The sequence below is a fragment of the Rhea americana genome, unplaced genomic scaffold (assembly GCF_003343005.1).
Source record: "Rhea americana isolate MKP2758 unplaced genomic scaffold, rheAme1 scaffold_30, whole genome shotgun sequence".
Taxonomy (NCBI): Eukaryota; Metazoa; Chordata; class Aves; order Rheiformes; family Rheidae; genus Rhea; species Rhea americana.
In genome coordinates, this window is record NW_028186424.1 from 3,921,384 (window position 1) to 3,940,786 (window position 19,403).

At 39.4% G+C, this 19,403-nt stretch overlaps 1 protein-coding gene across 1 annotated transcript in view; it reads left to right on the forward strand.

The window, feature by feature from the left end:
* Positions 1-17,976, forward strand: part of CPZ (carboxypeptidase Z) — a 36,918-nt gene extending 18,942 nt beyond the window's left edge. The window contains exons 6-11 of the mRNA XM_085309623.1: positions 496-657; positions 6,610-6,768; positions 10,268-10,403; positions 11,514-11,653; positions 14,957-15,056; positions 17,424-17,976. Of these exons, the coding sequence (XP_085165749.1) occupies positions 496-657; positions 6,610-6,768; positions 10,268-10,403; positions 11,514-11,653; positions 14,957-15,056; positions 17,424-17,770 (1,044 nt within the window). The 3' untranslated portion in view covers positions 17,771-17,976. The remainder of the gene's footprint in view (positions 1-495; positions 658-6,609; positions 6,769-10,267; positions 10,404-11,513; positions 11,654-14,956; positions 15,057-17,423) is intronic.
* The last annotated feature ends 1,427 nt before the right edge of the window (positions 17,977-19,403 follow it).

Below are 19,403 nucleotides of genomic sequence, written 5' to 3' on the forward strand. Positions count from 1 at the left end.
TTTTATCATTTGCAGCATTAGCATGAAACAGGGCCTTTTTCTTTCTGAGCTTGCTGATGTGATGAGTGATATCTATTAGAATGAGTTTGGGGTTATTGCATTCTGCCTGATCTTTTCTTTGAGTGTCAGCTCTCTCTCTCTCTTTTTTTTCTTTTTATTTTTTCTTCTTCTCTAACACACTCTGCATGTTGCTCTGTGCTGGTAAGAAACCGCTGAGTTCCTCTCGTGAGTCACATCACTGGTGAGTGAAATGGTTCCTGTACACTAGTAAGTGCTTTAGTGACATTGGGGTAAAAATGTTCAATTATTATGTTTTTTTTTCAACTGTGTAAACATTCTTATCAAATCTCTGATGCCCTTCAAAACTTATTATTATTTCAAAACTTCCCCTTGGTGATTATAAAATTACATTTTGAATACGTCTTTTTTTTTTCTGAAAAGAGATATTTTGAGAAGGGAGAATATACTAAGGTTAACTTCTGTGTTGTAAATTAGGGAGCTGGTTACAATGGATGGGTCATTGGACGACAGACAGCTCAGAACTTGGACCTGAACAGGAACTTCCCAGATTTGACCTCTGAGGCTTACAGAAGAGCTGGGATTCGTGGGGCACGCCTCGATCATATCCCCATTCCACAATCCTACTGGTGGGGTAAGGTATGAATTACACATTTTATAAATCACATATGCTACAGAGCAGCTCAGAAATTAATAACCTGAGATTACTTGGTCTGAAGTTATTCTCTGKTAAGCAGGTTTTATAAGTAGGACTAAACCAGACAGACTCAGGATTGACATGAAAAAATCCTGCAGTAGATCTGGCCAAAGAGACAGGGGTCACAGGTCATTGGGAAAATTTGTGGAAAATCTGGAGTCTGCTATTTTAGATAAAAAATAGTGACTGTTTGGAGGGGTCATCAATTGTARTGATTTATCACTAATGATTTACATGGTGGTCGTACCTTGAAAGATCGTTTATGGACTTAGATCTCATTACACTAAGCTCTGTACAGGTTTGATGCAATAGTGTATCTTGTCCTTGAAACTGTGCAAAGGCTTCCTGTGAAGTTATGTGCCCTCAGCTTTCCACAAAAAGGATGGTTATAAGTGCTCATAAATAGCTGGAGCAACGGAAACAGCTGTTCAGGCTCCTGCAGTGCTGGAAGGGTGACAGGAGAGCTGCTGCCACCTCCCATCCTGAGGAGCAGCACAGAAGCGGTACTGCTGGGGCTCACACGCATCCCCACTGAGCTTTGCATTACATGATGCCCAGGGATGCTCAGCTCAGGCCTCCTGGCATCCCTTGATGCTGGCAAYTCACATGGGACCTTAGTTCCTGTAAAAATAAGAAACACAAGGAGCCAAATTAGTAGCTCTGRTATTGAGAATATTTCTTTTCTTTACTTCTCCTGTGAAATCATGGTTTTAAACTTTTTTTCCAGTTCAATTCTGCTAACTAGCACCAAGCCTTAAATATCTGGACAATGGGATAGTTTCAGTAGTTAGTGTCTTAGCAGAAGATTTGGGAGTAAGTTTTTGACTCTGCCCCAGGTGACCTCATATAAGGCCAGATCTAAATCCCAAAGGCCTCTCTGATGCTACTCTAGTGCCTTAGTCTAGTTTTACAGCAATAAAATCTGCATAAAAACACCACACTGTCTCAGAAMAATGTCACAGATAAGAAGAGCTGAGAAAAGCTGATTTTCAATGTCTCAGCTTAAGAAATTATTTTATTTTATACTTCTTATCATACAGTTCCCAGCTCATGCCACTGGTTTTCTATATAAAATCATTGGCTTAAAAATTTCCAACTTTTGACTGTATAATGCCTGCTAACAGTGAGCTGGTAAATGTAAGGGCAGTGAAGAGCCTCGGTCATGAAAGCAGGGATGAGAGTGTACAAAGCAGAGCCAGAAGTCAAATGAAAGCAGTCCCAAAAAAGGAGATGTTAGCAGAAAAGTCTGGTGAGGTTATGTGTTCAGTTCATCCCACCTGTGCACGGTGGTTTTCATGGCTGTACATCTAAGAACCATGTGTGGTTCAAATTGTCAAATTTATTTGACAAATAAAAGGTTTATGAGAGGATATGAAGAATCCTGGGCACAGGGTGAGGCTCAGCCCTGCTGATGGCTTGGGCTGACTCCAGCCTGGTGTGAAACTGGAGTTTGTAGGACTCCCATGTAGGACTGAGACTTAGAGCTACCCCTGTTCCTTTTTKAGGAGACCTTCATCCCCTCCCTCTAAATACCCGCTTTGACTGGTAATGCCTGTGYTTCACAGTAGCTGTCTGCACATGGCTCACCTGAGTTCAGTATCTGCCGTCCTGTTTCCTCAGGGCAATCATAGGATTATTTAGTTAGTCAGGAACCTACCTGCTTTTGCAACATAACTTAATGTTTACTGAGAAGAACGTTAAATCAAAAATATGTCATAAAACAACTGTCATTTTACACAGATATATATATAGCTTACTAGGAGTCACTGTGGTATTTCAGACCCTCTCGTTGATCCTGTTTCTCTTGGCAACGGTTTCTTGCTGGGCTCCTGGTTTGAGAGCAAGTGCTGTCTATTCTCATTTAGACTGGTCATGCTGTGTAATTGCAGGTCTTTTATCTACCCAGCCTTTTGAGCCACATCACAGTGATGTATGTGATTACCTGGGGGAGATGGCTGCAAGGACTTGTTCCTTGCCACAGAGACATGAACTTCTTGCTAACACCCACCTCAGTTCTTGCTACCATTGCTTAGCTCAGCCATGAGGTGCAATCATCCGCTAGTCCGCGGTGGGGATGGCTGATGACTCAAACGGTGCCGTAATGTCTTACTTATCAGAGAGGGTCCTTTCTCTGCACAGTCCTTTGCAGCATCGGTATTGAGAGTGCCAGTCTTCTGGGAACGCTATCATGGGCTGTACCTTCTCCTGAGTTGTGACTAAGGAGGGGATGGATGGGCACTTCAGCCTTGTGCATGCTCTTTCTGCGTCCTGAGATGCAAGGTTGAAGGCCTGGGCACCAGTGAGTAAGAACAAATGTGGCTTTGAACCCCCAGTATGCCAACGCCTGGTGCCAGCCGTGCAGCTTGTCCCAAGCTGCCTTTGCTTGCTGTGTGGCCCAAACTCTCCATAACTCCTCTGATTTACTGGCTCTAACACCACTGGCTTCCTCCTCTGGGTTCTGCTTCTATTCCAGTCCTTTTAAAGGTCTTTGTGATGGTCAGTGATAGGCAGATATTTACTTTTACAGCCATTCTTTTTAGCCCTCATAGAAATTCTTTCTGCATCCTGAGGTGCAGGGTTGAAGGCCTGAGCACCGATGAGTAAAGACATCCAATCAGCCTGARCTCTGCCTCAGTTGGGGGCAGAGCACATCCATTCTTTGCCTTAGTGGAGGAAATAGAAATACAGTGAGGAATCACTCCTCACAGCACCAAAGGAGGCAGGGAACCTCAGCATCAGGCTCTCACCTACCATTTTCTTAGTAGTGTTTATAACCTGCCGTATTAAAGTAATTATCTGGCTATTACAAGGCATTGTACAAAGACTAGAAAAAAAAAGTGAGCTCCTGGCCAGTCTCATAAACTTAGGAGAGCTCCTTGCCTCCCCCTAACTCCTGTTGTACAACGTATTTTGTTCTCTATTATCGTGAATTGTCGTAGCTGGTCTGAGGGCTAAAATAAGATCAGTTAAATTGGCTTGATTCAAACAGGATTTGGGGGCTGACACTGGAGGCTGGCATAGTCTTTAAGAAAATGAGTCCAGTTGTTTTTAAAAGGGAAAAAATATATCTTTGGAAACCATGGAGATGGTGCCTAAATACAGTATAATCAACAGAAATGAGATTCAGGTTTAAAAATGATAATGGCCTTACATTGTATTTATGGCCAAGTAATTTAGCTGCTCTCAAGTTGTGTCCTAAATTGCTCTTGTGAARTAGATGATTTAAGATTGATGTCCTCTGACTAAAAAGCAAGAGTTCTAGTGAAAACAAACAAACAAACAAAACAAACTCACATTAAAGGAAAAATCTCTGAATCGTCAAAGGYCAGAGTGACACAAATAGCATTTGATATCTTCTCATGGGGCTGAACCAGAATAAGAAGGGATGTGCAGATTTCAAAGCCTTAATCACTGTATGTGATGTCACTGAAATGCTATTAAGATAAAAATAGTGACATTGAAATTACTGATTTTCCACAACATTCACTTCAATAAGATGTTGGCTCTGTGACATAGCCGTGACTTGTGGGTTATGCAGGTATCTAGCAGGGAAGCAGGCTAATGAGGGGGAGAGGCTGATTTTAGGAGCACTCTGAGTAAAACTGCCTATTGCCCTTGCCTAATGAATTGTGGAAGCTACTTCAATAGAAACCTTCTCATGAAAATATGAGACTAAAAATATCCACTTGGTATTTTTATGATAGTCTATACTTGCAGGGATTTCTGAATACCTATCAGCTTTTAAGGACAAACTCCCATGTGCATGTTCTGGGCCCCTGATRAGGCTGCTCTTTGTCTGCAGGTTTCAGATCTGTCCATTGAATATGTGCGTATGTCACAGCAATACATGACACTTTCTGAATCCTGTGACTCACTGTGTGATGTTCTACATGAAATCCAGGATAGAGTATGTTAGCTCTGTTTTTAGGAGACCAGCTTCTGGTAGGCATACAAAATGCAAAGTGTCTGCCACTATCACCACAAACTACTAATTTATTAATGATTCACCTTACGGCAGTTGCAGATCTCTCAGATTCCTGTTTCTACCCAAATGCAAGGTACAGCCTTTTCAGATGGCACAACTGCTGTGGCTGGAGACATGAGTTCAACTTAACAACCAGAGAGCTAAGAAAACCTGAAAGCTGTGAGGACAGAGTAAAAGAGTTAATAGTTATGGCATCTGAACTCTAGTAACCTGSTGCCAAGGTCAGAAATGAGCAGGTGGATAACTCCTAAAAGCATTCTAGATATTCATGCTGGAGGATGATGAAGCTGTTTTCATCCAGACTAGCAGGCTCTGCCCTGTAGCAGAAGATGAGTGATTCCACTGGATTTGCTGCCAGCTCTGCTGCCATGGGGGCAATATGCGGCAGGCATGTGGCGATCAGCTGCTAAGGGTGGGAAAGCTCTAACCCACTCCACGTATCTGCAGATGAATGTGGAGCTGTGTTCATCTGTCAAATGAGTAGCTGTAGAGAGGGGTGACTTTTTAGTCTGGATGTAATTACACTAATGTATGTAAAATTCTATCTAGATATGCCCTTTCCCTGAGATCCTTTGCTCTCTTACTCTGTTCTGGGGAGTTATAATGTATCAGTGGTGTGCCATTGCTCCAYAGGAGTGTTTCTACTCCACATCTAACTTTGTGCTACTTACAGCATTCCCAAAGCTGTGATTTATTTATGGAACAGATTGAAGACTGATCCAAAGAAAATAGGAATTACTRTTGTCACAATCCTAATCTACAGGTCTTTAGGTTTTTTTGCTTTATTTTTTTCTACACGTTGCTGTTTGAGCTACACTGTTTAAACTTTGGCAGCACTCAACTCACTCTTACTGGTTACTAGCCACTCTAGGATCCTGACTGGTTAATTTTCTAATGGCTGGTGGAATTAAAGCAACGGCAAATAGGTAATGTCAGYGGTTGTGCACTGAGTCCATCAGAATAAACCTTGCTTTTTGTTTTTTTTTAAACCTTAATATCTGTATTTGTGCAAAGCAGTCCAGACTGGCAGCACCGTGCATTCACTCGCTTGTCCRCTGGTAACTCCATAAATTGCAAGTTAACAGAGCATCACCTCGCACAAGGGCACCTGGTCCAGTGTCTGGGCTTGCAAGGACTGGCCACCAGATGACACTGTTKCCCCTAAGAATTAACTAATACTGAAGCAGGACTGTGAAATTATTCCTCAGGAAAAGAGTAGAGCCTGCGTTTCACGGGTCGGTTACCTGATTATCTTTGGGAGTCTGGTCCCCGCTCCCGCCACAGCTGTTACTCAGTGTGGACGGTCAACGTGACAAATTCTGCGCCTTATCTGTAGCTGTTCACTGCAAGTGAAATGCAGCCATTTCTAAGTTTTCTATACATTTCCATACTGTATCAATGATAGTGAATGAGACGGTGCATCTGCAGCAAGTGCTAAGCATTAGAAACTGATATCTGTGTTCAGCTTATACATTCAAGGTCAATCCCACCAATTCAGAAATGAAACTAGAGAAGGAAGTAACTGGCTTGCAAGCAATGGTATGATGCCACCATTTTTTCCAGTTTAAAAAGATGTCATCATCATGTTGAACTACTGAAAATGTCATTGCAATAAGAAGTTACTCTTTTGTCAAAGTTTCTTTTCTCAGTTTATCCTTGATGGTTGCCTCTCCTCTAGTTTATGGGTATCTGGAAACAGTGTAACTGGTTTATTCCCTGGAAATAGGAGCAAAAAAGGGAGCAAATCCCTGCTCCTTTGACCATTGACCTTTGGGACTGAGCTGCTAAGGATCTTCCTCAGTCTCCTTTCTAACACCCTCCCTTCGCCACTGGGTTTTGTCCTGCCCTGCACTGAATCATTTCCAAATTATGTGGCCACTTATACCTTTTTTTTTCCCCCATGCTTCAGGTGGCCCCTGAGACGAAAGCGGTGATGAAGTGGATGAGGTCTATCCCCTTTGTGCTTTCTGCCAGCCTCCACGGGGGTGAGCTGGTTGTGACCTATCCTTACGACTATTCAAGGCATCCTCTGGAAGAAAAAATGTTCTCCCCTACGCCTGATGAGAAGGTAATGTTCTTTTTGTAGGATGAGCATTCAGTTTTGCGCATGTGGAACCATGAGAACATTTTCTTTTAACAAGAAACAAACTTTAGATTTTATACATGCATGCATATATATATATATATATATATGTATGTATGTATATATAGATATATGATTTATGTCTATTTAATATACTTTCAAATATATGATCATTTACATAACCTGATCTGTAATGATTTACAGACATTTTATGATGCCAAACATGATTCCACAAGGCACAGGTTAGGTAAAATGCAGGCTCTTACATTTAAAGAGSCAAGGGTCTGATATTTTTACTACTGATTGCCAGGAGAAGTGGAACAAGCCTGACCAGCARTGTTATTTTCTGCTGCAATCCAGGGCTGTAGAAATAAAAAGATTGGCTGCCATATGGTGGCAGCGTTGTAACATTTATTCCAGGTCAGTTAACTCGAGTGGGTTTCCTGTTTCTCTGTCCCTGGGAAGTTCCTCATTTGGGACTCACTGTAAATTTTCTGTGAAATTTTTTGCCATCTTTCCTGTCTCCCTTTGATTTTCTCAATCTAGTATTCATTGTCAACATGTCCACTAGGAGACCAGCTAGCTCTTTAGCCTTGTAGCGTATGTTAAAATGTTTCTGGCCTTTTAAGAGAAAGCGATTCTTTAGTAGTCAAACAGCAGTTGAAAATCGACAGCAGTTGATCTTTAACTTGATATACCAGTTACCTTTGAGCACATCTTTTGGCTCGTCTCTTATGAAGAGGCAGTTCTCACCAGGAACTATTAAGTATTTCAGTATTTAYCACTATTAAGTAATTCCTATATCACCATGTTTCTTCTGAGTTATACAATATCTACTGATTATGTGTGCATAACAGTGATTTAGCAGTAAAGGAGGCCAGACGTCACAGTAAYGAGCATGCAGAGCGAATATTTAGCGGGTGGTAATGGAAGCTACAGAAGGTCTTGGTGAGGACTACAGAAATCAGTAACAAGTACATTCACATATATGAATTATATTTTCCCCTGCATTTTTTCTACTCATAGCCTGTGCCAGAGGCACAGTGATTTACACTTAGCTGGCAGAGGAGTGTGGCTAGATTTGTCTTACCAAGTCATTTACTTGTGGGACTTGAAGGATTGCAGTCCCTCTGCTCTCTCCAGGCAGTGACAGCATGTTCGCTTTGAAAGAAGAGATGTGGTCGTACATGCAAAGTGCTCCATCCCAATCCCATGTGCTGCTGGGTGAGCCCCAAGGTGTGCCACCGGTTTGGGACAGTGGAAGACAGGACTTCACACAAGTGGCTGCTACATATAATATGTAGTTGTAAAACTGAGGAAACAAACTACAAACTTTGAAGTTTAAAATACATTGGGGYGGGCAGTGGATCTCCATAATTAAATCCAGCTTTTCAAAGGAGTCAGCACAGGAAACTTAATGATGCTACCAATATCAATTTTGCCCAGAAAGTTATAAAACCTGTACTGGTTAAAAGTGACCTGAATTTAACTGATCTCATCTGCAGTTGCTGCTGCTGGGAAACCTGCATCCCAAAATACTGCTGCTTGTTTCAGCTGCTGCTGTATTGGCTSTAACCCTTGTTCTGCCTGCTGACCTGTGGATGCAACCCTGGAAGGAGAACAAGGCAAATCTGCACCCTTGGCTGCAGCCCAGGGTAAAATGCCACAGTGCMGGTAGTGGCTAGAAATTAAAGACTTGAATTTGGCAAAGTACATTCAAATCTGATTTAAACAGCTAGTGATGGCTCCCCTTGGCAGAATGCACTGTTTGCAGATGCACCTGCATGCCACCTCCTTATGGTCCTCACAGCGTATGTGTGGTGGCACTTGGCAGCTGGTCCAAGATATGGCAGGTTTCAGGCCTTTTYAACCTGCGTCACAGCCTAGGCTGGTACCTGCTGGGATGAACGAGTCTCACAGCTGGCCCATGTCTTTACCCTCGTGTTCTTGTGTCYGGTCCAGCTCACCTAATTCAGAACTTTCCCATTTTTTGGCTTCTGTGGAGATGGATTTTTTAGCGGGCTCCTCTTGCCTTGTGATTCTTGTGAGGTTTCACCAATGACCGTGTACACCAGRGCAGAAAGCTACCGACCGTGGTGAGTTCACTTCCTTCGCTGAGTGGAAATGCTCCCTTCCCTCTGCCTCGTGAAAAAAAAACCCAATGTGTGAAAGTCAGCGAGGTAAAAGTGCTGCCCGAGGTAATAGAGTTTACCTCATTTTACCAAATGAAGCATCATGCTTCCAAAATCAAAAAAGGTCTTTGCTTTTGATTTATTTTCTCCCTTTTTGTTCCTCTGCATTATGCCAAAATATGTAAGTTTTCTGAGGTCTATAGCTATTCCTACCTTAGCTGCTAAGTGATAGGTAGATGCATTGCAAGTTTTTAAAATTTCTCTTTTTTTTAATCTAGCATTTGATTTAGGAGGCTAAGTGTTTGGATTTAACCTCTAAGTCAGTTTTCTGCACTGTGAGGTTTGCCTCACAGCTCCTCAAGTCACTTCTGATGTCAGCATGTTATTATTAGGATCTCTTATAACAGTACTGTTTAAACTCCTCATCTTCTTGCACGTTTCCTTAAACAATATGCAAATCGCTGAGCTGAACCGGGAGTATCTGACAATTGTCATCATTTTAGTGTTAAAGTCTGAAATTATAGTTTATGTAGAACAGGTCTAGATTAAAAACAAAAAGGTGGGGGCAGGGGGAAGTTCAGGACAAATTTGTAATTAATATCAGAGGAAAATAGCAAGAAACTCAATCAAGGAAATTCTCTCTGCAGATCACTGCTGTTTCCTCTGTCTCCACTGCATATATCCATCACTTCTCTTGCTTGGGTAGGGACTCATCTGCTCTTCATCAGTATTAATGCTCTTTAGGAAATCAGTGGTGCCGTTCTCCATCATGACATCCTAGTCCTTCACTTTTTAGGAAGGCTTTCTGCCCTGTGAAGAAGCATCTGCCATTGAGATCAAACTGACGGGTTGTCCTGTGCAAGTGATAAGTGCAAAGCAAATTGACACTGTCTGTTTTAAACCCCAGCTGCCCTTACAAAGGTTGGTTTGTAAGGTTGGGCTAAGGCTGCTGTAAGATATTTCTGAAAGAGTAAAAAAACCCATGAACTACAACATAACRGAGAGAGCTAATATCCACTTTCAAGCCTAGGACTTAAAGTGTGACCAAACAAACCTTCTTCCTCCCCAAATGACAAACCTGAACCCAAGCACCACAAAATCCATCCATATTTAACATCATCCTTAGGTAGATATGTTGAAGTGCAGAAAAAGACCTCAGAGAAGACAATTCAACACTCCCTGGAGGAATATACCTGCCTGGAGGCTGACCTCTGCTCACAGCCCTCGAGGATGCAAGGTGGCTCAAAGTTTGGTCTTGCGAGAGTTACTAGGCACAGCATTAATGACTGAGCACTAAAGTGTTTAAAGTTTGCAAAATTTAATATATGACAAACTCTTTTGTTTTGTTACAGATGTTTAAAATGCTGGCTAAGGCATATGCAGATGCACACCCAGTCATCTCAGACCGATCAGAACTTCGTTGTGGTGGAAATTTTGTGAAACGTGGAGGTATTATAAATGGTGCTGAGTGGTACAGCTTCACTGGAGGTAAAACCACTTTACCGTCATATCAAGTGAGGTAAAACCTCTATATGACCTTTATGAGACACAAGGGTTTGAAAGAAGCAATTTTATTCATTACAGTTTACTTTAGATCAGATCCCTGAAAAAAGAGCTTGAGAGGGATTTAAGTAGTAAAATGTATGTTGTTAACATTTATATTCAAATACTATGGGAGAAATTCAGCCCTGATATAAGCTGAGAGAAGCTGACAAGTTATGCAGGAGCTGAATTTGTTATTGTATATAATATCACCTTAGTTTTATAATCCAAAACAAGGAGATAAATGTTTAATATGGTGCTTATTCCTTAACAGCAGCATGAATTTTGATCCATCTTCTGGATTCACGTTCTGCTTTACGCCCTCATGCTGCTTTTTGAGCTCTTGAAATAAAGTTTTACTTAAGAGTGCTAAGGAAAACAACAACAGAGAAGAATATCACATTCATTTGTGCTTAGGTAGCTAATTCGATTTTCTTGTTAGTATTACTTGTTTTTTCTTCAGGATTTCTGAAATACTGACATGGATGAAATATCAATGCTCATAAATTTTTCAGAAGCAATTCTGTCTATCTTCAAAAAGGACTCAGCTGGACCCAAAGCAATTCTGTTGAAGCTAGGCATTTAGAAAGCTTTAGAGCATGAGTGAGAATTACATTTGAACATCTTAGGCTTACATTCTTCTGAAAATTACATATCTTTTGTGTTGGAATAACTTTGAGCATACTAATCGCAAAAGGCCATCATCTTTGCTGGCAACCTTAGGCAATGATCTCTGATAGTGCTGATTATCCAATTATTATGATTAATCAATCCTTATCTCTCTATTGCTTCTTCTGAGTCTGGTGAATAATAATTTAAAATGATGCTTTTCACCTGAAAGTAGCATCATGGTCATTAATTAACTCATAGGCAAACTAAGTCTTGTAGCATTCTGAATTTGCTGAATACTTTTAATATGTTGGCCATATGCACTTTTTGTAGTATATTTAGCTGCACTTGCAGGGATTGCATTCAGCTAAGTGCAACAGCAAAGTTCTAGTTAGTGGTTCATGGTCTCTCTCCCTCTCTTTCTTTCTTTCTTTTTTTAATATGTAGGTATGGCAGATTTTAACTACCTTCATACAAATTGTTTTGAAATTACCGTGGAGGTAGGATGCGAGAAGTTTCCTTTGGAGGAAGAATTGTTTACAATCTGGCATGAAAACAGAGACTCCCTTCTGAATTACATGGAAATGGTACAGCTTTGCTTTTACAAACCTTAGTACTTATGTTTTTTCTTCTTCATTCTTTGTCAATATTCATTTCTTTATTGTTTCTCCGTTTAGTCATCGCCAAGTTAGCACTAAATCAATGATCTCCTTCCACCAGGGGCCCCAGTTCCTCAGTTGGTCAAACAGGTGATTCAGGTAGTATTTTCCCTATCCTGCAGAAACGATGGAGCCTAAGGATTGTAAAGGCCTTGGAAGCAGTGTAAAAAGTAATTGTCTGTAAATACTTTGTGCAGTATTATGAATCCACTCCCCCAAATTGAATACCACACACAAAATATATATATATATATATTCAGAAAAATACGAATCAGCCTTTCTCTTGACAAATAAACCGACAAGATTTACTTTCCGGAAGCTTCTTGGAACTTCCTGATTTTCACATCCCATGTTCTTGGCCCAAACCCCCACTATACGGCAACGGGAGATTTAAAGATTCAGCTGGAAAYGGGAAGTTCAAAGCATCTTATTAGAAATCCTGCTTCCATGGTTTTCAGCTCAGTTTTTGGACAAAAGTGGTTAACAGTCGTCTGAATCCTGATATTTTACAGGAGCAACTGTATGTCTGTGAGCCTGAAAATCTCTTTTAAGAGTCACTTTTAATAATAAGTTTGAGCTTAGAAAAAACAAATACCTCATTGACAATAAGTAAGTGAACACAGAAACACAAGTTGCTCATCTTTCTCTCAGCCATTAGTAGATTAGCTTTCTGTCATGCCTTATTTTGATAGAGTATGCAGTAATTTAAAATTGTTAGGAGTGTTTTTATGGCCTTTCTAAGCAACCTCTTGCTACTTGTGGTAAGTATCATCATTCAATAAAGTCTACAGTACAGACCACCAAACTCATTTCATTTTACAGCTGTCTGATGAAAATGAGTTTTAGTGAATCCAAATGGAGCTGGGTTAAATCCATATATATTGCAGCTGAAGCCTTCAAGATGTAAAGATTTTTGTAGTTTGAGATACTGTAGAAGTCTATGCTGGAAAAGCTTTTTGAGTGAATGCAGGGCAGTAGGCAAAACAACTTTGCAGATAAGGATGACTGAATTACTCCTGATAAGGATTAAGTCTGCCATAACCAATTCAAACTTTTCTTATTCTGATATACACCAGGATATTTAGTGTGTTTAAAAATCTACTTGGCTTAACTCATAGAAGTAGAATTCGTTTTCATAAATGCTGACTCTTCTCGCCTTTGGAAGTGGTATCAAAACACCCTCCCAAACCTCTGTGGTGCAGACCTGGGGCTAAAACAMAAATTATATTAACTAAAGCAAAACAAACCCAACAGAGTTAAAGAAATTTCAATTTTGTCATTTTTATAAAATCATGTGGTAATTGTGAGATTATTATTGCAATTGGGTGAGGTCATTCCACTTTGAGTATGTCTACACCATAAATTTAATTTGGGTCTGAGATGACTCTTCTGACCAGATTTACCCACTATCCATATGATAAATCCTCAAGTCCATGCTGAAAAGAAAATTGCAGTTATTCATCATAATAGTTCTTAAGGGACAGTTTTGAAGTCTTTATRTTGAGTATTACCTTAGTCCTCCAATGAATAGCTCCAGTCAATACAGAATGAATATTTAACAAGCGTCGTGATACACAGTCTCACCTTAAATTAAGAGTCTGCTGTCATTAGAYTAGATGATTGATTTTTTCCAAGCTTTTTACTAAGAATTACTCTAAAGTTAGATATTTTAATACTTATTTCAAACTTTTCCRTTTGTCACTAGAAAAGTAAATATATATATTTTTTCTATTGTTTTGTTGCTTTTTTCCCCATTCTTCTCCTTCTGTGACATATTAAAAGGAAAATGAGGAAGGAAAAATGAGAATAAGAAAAAGAAGGGGGGAAAAAAAGAAGGGAAAGGAGAACAGCTCAAGTGAGTCAGAGTGATTCAGGGAGAAAACTGAAATGGAATTACTAGTCYGTTAAAAAGTTCATATATAATTCCCAATAGAAAGCTTTTCCATTCCTGAAGGTTACGCAGAAAAATTTAGTCTTTAAAAACTTGAACTTCCCCCCCCCCCTTTTTTTTTTTAATCAAACTACAAATATAGCGAGCTGGTTGTACACTTTCTTATGTGGCAGAATTCACCTTGTGCTTTAGTTTGTCACCGAGCACTTTTCTCCTCAGTTCAAGCAGCTGAGGTCTCTGCTTGCAGAGAGAGGAAGATGGATATTGTGCACATCACAGTCATGACAGTCTGACATGTAGTGACACACAAGCAACAGAAAGATGAAGAGGAGTCCAAAGTAGCTGAAGATTTCACTGCATCATTCCTATTCACTAATATTAAATCAGAGTATTAACAGATTAATATTAACAATTACATTAAATATTATATATTAATATTAACCATTATGCTTTGATAATGATTAATACATATTTTAAAGACTGTGTATTAAATATTAATATTAATATTGAATGATATATGATGTTTTGTAAGCACTTGTTATTCTAACCTCTTAACTTTGAAGGGTCTGTTTTATTCTTATTTTATTCTTATGCTCCTGCTCTATCTTAAATAAATAACAGCATGTCTATCATAGAAAATTGACCAATTTTGTCTTTTTATCTTGAAGCATTTTGCGATCCTTTAATGTGGGATAGAAGAAAATGAAAAGTAGGTACTATAACTGCTACTAAAGACCTAATTTCTTTATGCAACTTGCATTAATTATTTCTACTGCCAAGATGGCAGGGTATTATTTGGTAAGTGGTACTGTCTGAAAGCAAATAGTTCTACTTTATTTTGATTTATTTCACACATCTTTTAATGCTGCATTTTACATAGATTAAAGGGCCACCGTTTGGTGCCGAATCAACTTCAAACATACCACCAGCGATCCCTTTTTATTGTGTATAGACAATCAGCCTGTTTTTTAAAGCCCTAATATTTCATTTATTTGTGGTTCTGGATCTAGGACAGACATTCAAAAACATTCTTTAAATACAGTGGTCGGATGACCAGGTGCCGTTGATCTGTGCACAGAACAGGCCCTTGATGCTTGTCACATACCTAGTCTGAGAAAGTAGTTGTTCAGCTCTTGCTTTTCCTCCATTCTCTCCAAAGAGGAGTAACCATTGCAGAGCTTAAAAAATGTGATCTGGAGGGACCATTAGCACCTGTGACTCTCCCCAGTGGGTCAAACTTCACAAAAGTAGTTTCCTCTCTATATGRGTTTCCTGGTAGAAGATGAGGAGGAGCTACCGTAATAAATTAACATCCATCTAACTTTGCTTTGCTTTGTCAGGTTCATCGGGGGATAAAAGGAATTGTGTCCGATAAATTTGGCAACCCGATAAAAAATGCTCGGATTTCGGTCAGGGGCATCCAGCACGATGTCACCACAGGTAATATATTTAGCTGGAGCTTTTTGCTGTGATAAGGATGAAAGCACTGAAAGCTGAACATCACATTAATGGAGAATTCAGCTCTCAACTGTGAGTTTGTTTCTAGAATAACAGCAGAGAAGACACATCAAAGCACATCTTATATACAGTGTTATACATATATAGATCTGTCAGAACTAATGTAGCTTCATGCATGCAATTAAGCCCACCTTTTGCCACCTAGCTTTAGAGCTTTGCTAACTGCATGCAACATTTCTTGCAAATTAAACCAAATATCCTTTGCATAGACTAAAATTAGACCTTTATATTATTGCCATTTTTCTCTTCGTATATATCTGCGCACGTTCTGCGGTAAGTATGTTAAAACCGTGTGAATGAAGCCTTATTGCTGTGAATAATCTTCTCTTTGGGTCATATATGTGCCCTGAACCTCATCAGCCTCCTGCTTAAAGAGTAACACAGTGACAATCCCACCTCATTTCTCTTGTGTTTATCAATTTAGGATTTTTATAGGCTTAACACCAAGCTAGAGAAGAAATTCTTTGTTCTTTAAAAGAAAGAACAAACACGGGAAAATAATTGTCCCTTCCTATTACCTTGTAGAGTAAGGTAAAGGTGATTTACCAATACACTACCTTCAAGGTTTAAGCCTGATGTGGTGGCCTCGTGCTCCTATGAGACAAACTCAACGGTTGTCTCTTTTGTCTTCAAAGGACTGCCCTGTTGGTTGTGAGTGCTCAGGAAAAAATACCGTTCCTGACCCTTCTTGCTTTTTTTGTTAGGCCTGGATAAAAGATATTTTATCCATATCATCTCCTAGCACAACAAGTGGTTTTCAGAGGCTAACACTGCATGACTGTTCAAGAGCCTCACATAGATGCTACCAGTTGTAACAGACAACATGTGAACAACATGCTACCTAACAAAAAACGGGATGCCCACCCATTTTTTTTTATTAATTAAATAACTAAATTACACTGGGCTTTACAACATTACCTAAAAATAACTGTACTTTACATGAACCAACAATAAATTATGAGCTTTTTCTGGCAAGAGAGTCAGCTAGCCATGAAAGACAATGGCTATTGTTGTTCATATGAAAAAGTATAAATAAATATATGTGATTTGTTGACAATATTTATATCAAATTCTAAAAGACTAGAACATAGGCTTAAATTCACCATATACCTGTCATCAGCTGATAAACACGTATCAATGCATATGCAACCGTTAATTTTCACAGTCATAAAGTTCTGAGCTTTTAGGCTCTCACTGAAATCAATGCTCTCATTTTATTATTGATTTCAGAGAGAACAGGGTATACCATAGCAGTGCAAAATAGAAGACATGAATGGTAGCATTTTACTCTAATGGTAGCTGTTGAATCAATTCGGAAAGTCAGAGCAGCTTATAATGCAGTGGATGCTTTCCAGCTTTCAAAAAACTAATATTAGAGGGGACACAATAGTGGAGATGATACAGATTCTTGAGGTTGGTGGGAGACTCTGGCATGAATTAGGGTCTCTTTCAAACTCCTTCCCAGACAATAGCTTTCCATTGGCGGTGGACTGAAAAGAATGAAATGAAATTAAAAAATGTGTTTACATAGGAAGGAAAAAGGGGTATTTATTTTCATTTTAGGTGGGGTTAAGAATGTCATAGAAATGTCTTTTAATCTTAATGTAAAAAAAGACTGAGAAATTCCGTGAGAAAATAACGTTAATGCAACATTAACTGAGTTAAGAAGCTTACCATTCAAAATAAAGGAAACAGAAAATGAAGAATAAATTTTCCATTTTAAAATGCCCCACTTTTGCCTGCAGGCTCTAATCTTCAGCTGGTGAAAATTTACACCCGTTTTACACTAATGGCAATTTATACCAGCTGCAGCTCTGACTCCGTAGTCAGATGCTCTATAACATCTGCAAAGTGATAGAATGTAATATAAGAAAAAGAGGGCTTTTTTAGGTCCTTAGATACATATGTATTGCATATTGGATTCTGCTTGTGCTTTCTTAAGTTTCACCTGGTTTTTAATTCATTTGATTTCTTTGGAGTTATTCACAATACCCCTGGGAAGGCAGCGTGAAGGAAGGCTTCCCTTCCTTGTGGTACAGACACAGCAGTTACAGAAAATTTTGCACGTGGATTTTACTGCATTAGCTCCCCAAAGCCAGATTTTCACAGGTGGATTCCCTTTTCATCGTTCAAGGGTTTATGTCTGATCTTTTTTGAAAAAAAATCTGACCTGCCTAGATCCTGAGGTCTGCCTCGAGCGCTTGTGCTCTCTGTGCGCGCGGGTGCGTATCTGTAAAGCATGCAAGACGGAAAACTAAGGTTTGTTTTATTACGTTTGCCTCTTTTAAGCTGCGGACGGGGATTATTGGAGACTCCTGCCTCCAGGAACGTACATAATCAGCGCCCAAGCTGTGGGCTACAGCCGGGTGATGAAGCRGGTCATCCTTCCCGGCAAGATGAAGCGGGCCGGCCGCGTAGACTTCGTGTTGCGACCTGTGGAAGTYTGGCCTAGCAAGCTGCTCCGCAGGCCCATGGAGGACGCGTACGACCCGCACGACCCGCTGGAGCTCTTCGACCCTCACGCGCAGCCCGAGCCCCGAGGCGGGCCGGCGCAGGCGAGGGAGAAGCCCTGGTGGTGGTCTTACTTCAGCTCTTTAGACCTGCACAAACCTCTGTGGCTGCTCAAACAGCACTAAACGGTGTCGTTGCTCCGCTCACTTTATTTTGCTGCCGTTCCACCAAAACTCCAGATGCCGTGATTGCGCTTGGCAATATTTAAATCGGTTTCCTTTGAAAATACAATGTTAATTCAAGCTTGCTTACTTCTGTTTTCTCTTCACACACAACTGACTATATTCAAGTGTTTTTATGTATTAAATATAATAGTGTGCTCTTGTTCAAAGGCCAGGTTTTATGTATTTTTTTCTAAGTAATGCACTCTACTTATGCCCATGTAGTTAATCATCACATTCATTATTTATTAGGTGCTAAGTACCTGCAGGAAAATATTCCTGATCCTTTAATGTATTTTCATACTTGTTTTAACACGTTAATGACTGCATATACTAAAAACAACTTCTAGGAAAATTTAGGAAACTTTTGCTCTTTATGTATTATTTTAACATATTAAGCTCAYATTTTTTAGCTCTTCTAATATAGTTCACAATGATTCTTTTTTAAAATCCATCATGTGATATTACTATTGATTTTCAGAAAGTAAAACTCTGTTCTAAGGAGTWTGAATATCTAACTCCTATGATATTTAATTATTAATATAATCTAAGATTATTTTAATTTATTGAGTAAAAAATAGTAATATGATTTTACTGCTGGAATATATGAAGTAGAAAAATACATGTGATAATCCATGAGGAATTAAGTTCTAATATGACATATTGTGCTAAAGATGTTAACGTCATGAGTCCATGCACTTGTTAATGGAATTAGCAGRTATCAAACAAGTCACAGATTTTTTATCAAGACAATGGGGAAAAACTACATAAATAGTGGTCTTGTGAGATATGGTTCTCTGTCAGATATCAGATGTAACTGTCTTTTGGGGGGATTTGAAAAATATCTTTATTTTTGATGAAGCACATAGGCCTACATTTGGTTTGAACTGGTTAATGGATCTTTATATATTTAGAGTATTTCCTCATCTGTCTAAATGCCATAGTATGTGAATAAGACAGCTGTTTGGAGCAGACATACTYTCTGCAGGAACTGCTCTATTTTTTGAAAACTAGTTTCCTCATCTCAATTAAAGGAGCATGAAAATATTGCATGAATCCTATAGTCCATATGCACATATCTCATATTATGATTACCTAAGAAGACTCAAGAGATGAATGATCTTAATTGTGCAACTAGATGCTGCACATGCCTAACTACTCTGCTCCCAGTTACAATCTGATTGAAGTTAGGAGTCTGTTACTCTTATGCTTGAATATTCGCAGGATCAGAGACAACATAAAAATGAAAGAAAACAGTCTCTTAGCATTTACAAGAACAGTTATATGGGAGTGAATGTGCTGCACATTGATRGGTGTTCCTTGCCTAGGCTAGCCAAGTTAAAGAAATCCTGAATCCTAAATATGTGAGCAAGAGATTATACCTTCAGACTTTATTCCCTGTAGTAGGCATTACTACTGTTTATTGTGGTCATTTTGTTTCAAAGCCATCATTCTGTGAAAATAGTGGTAAGGCTGACAAAATCAGAACAACATGCTGAACTGCTGAGCTTTTTTTTTTTAATGCACTTAATGTCTCACACACTTAGAGAGATGCTTTCTATAAGTATTTACCAAATTCTCACAGGGCTATTTGGAA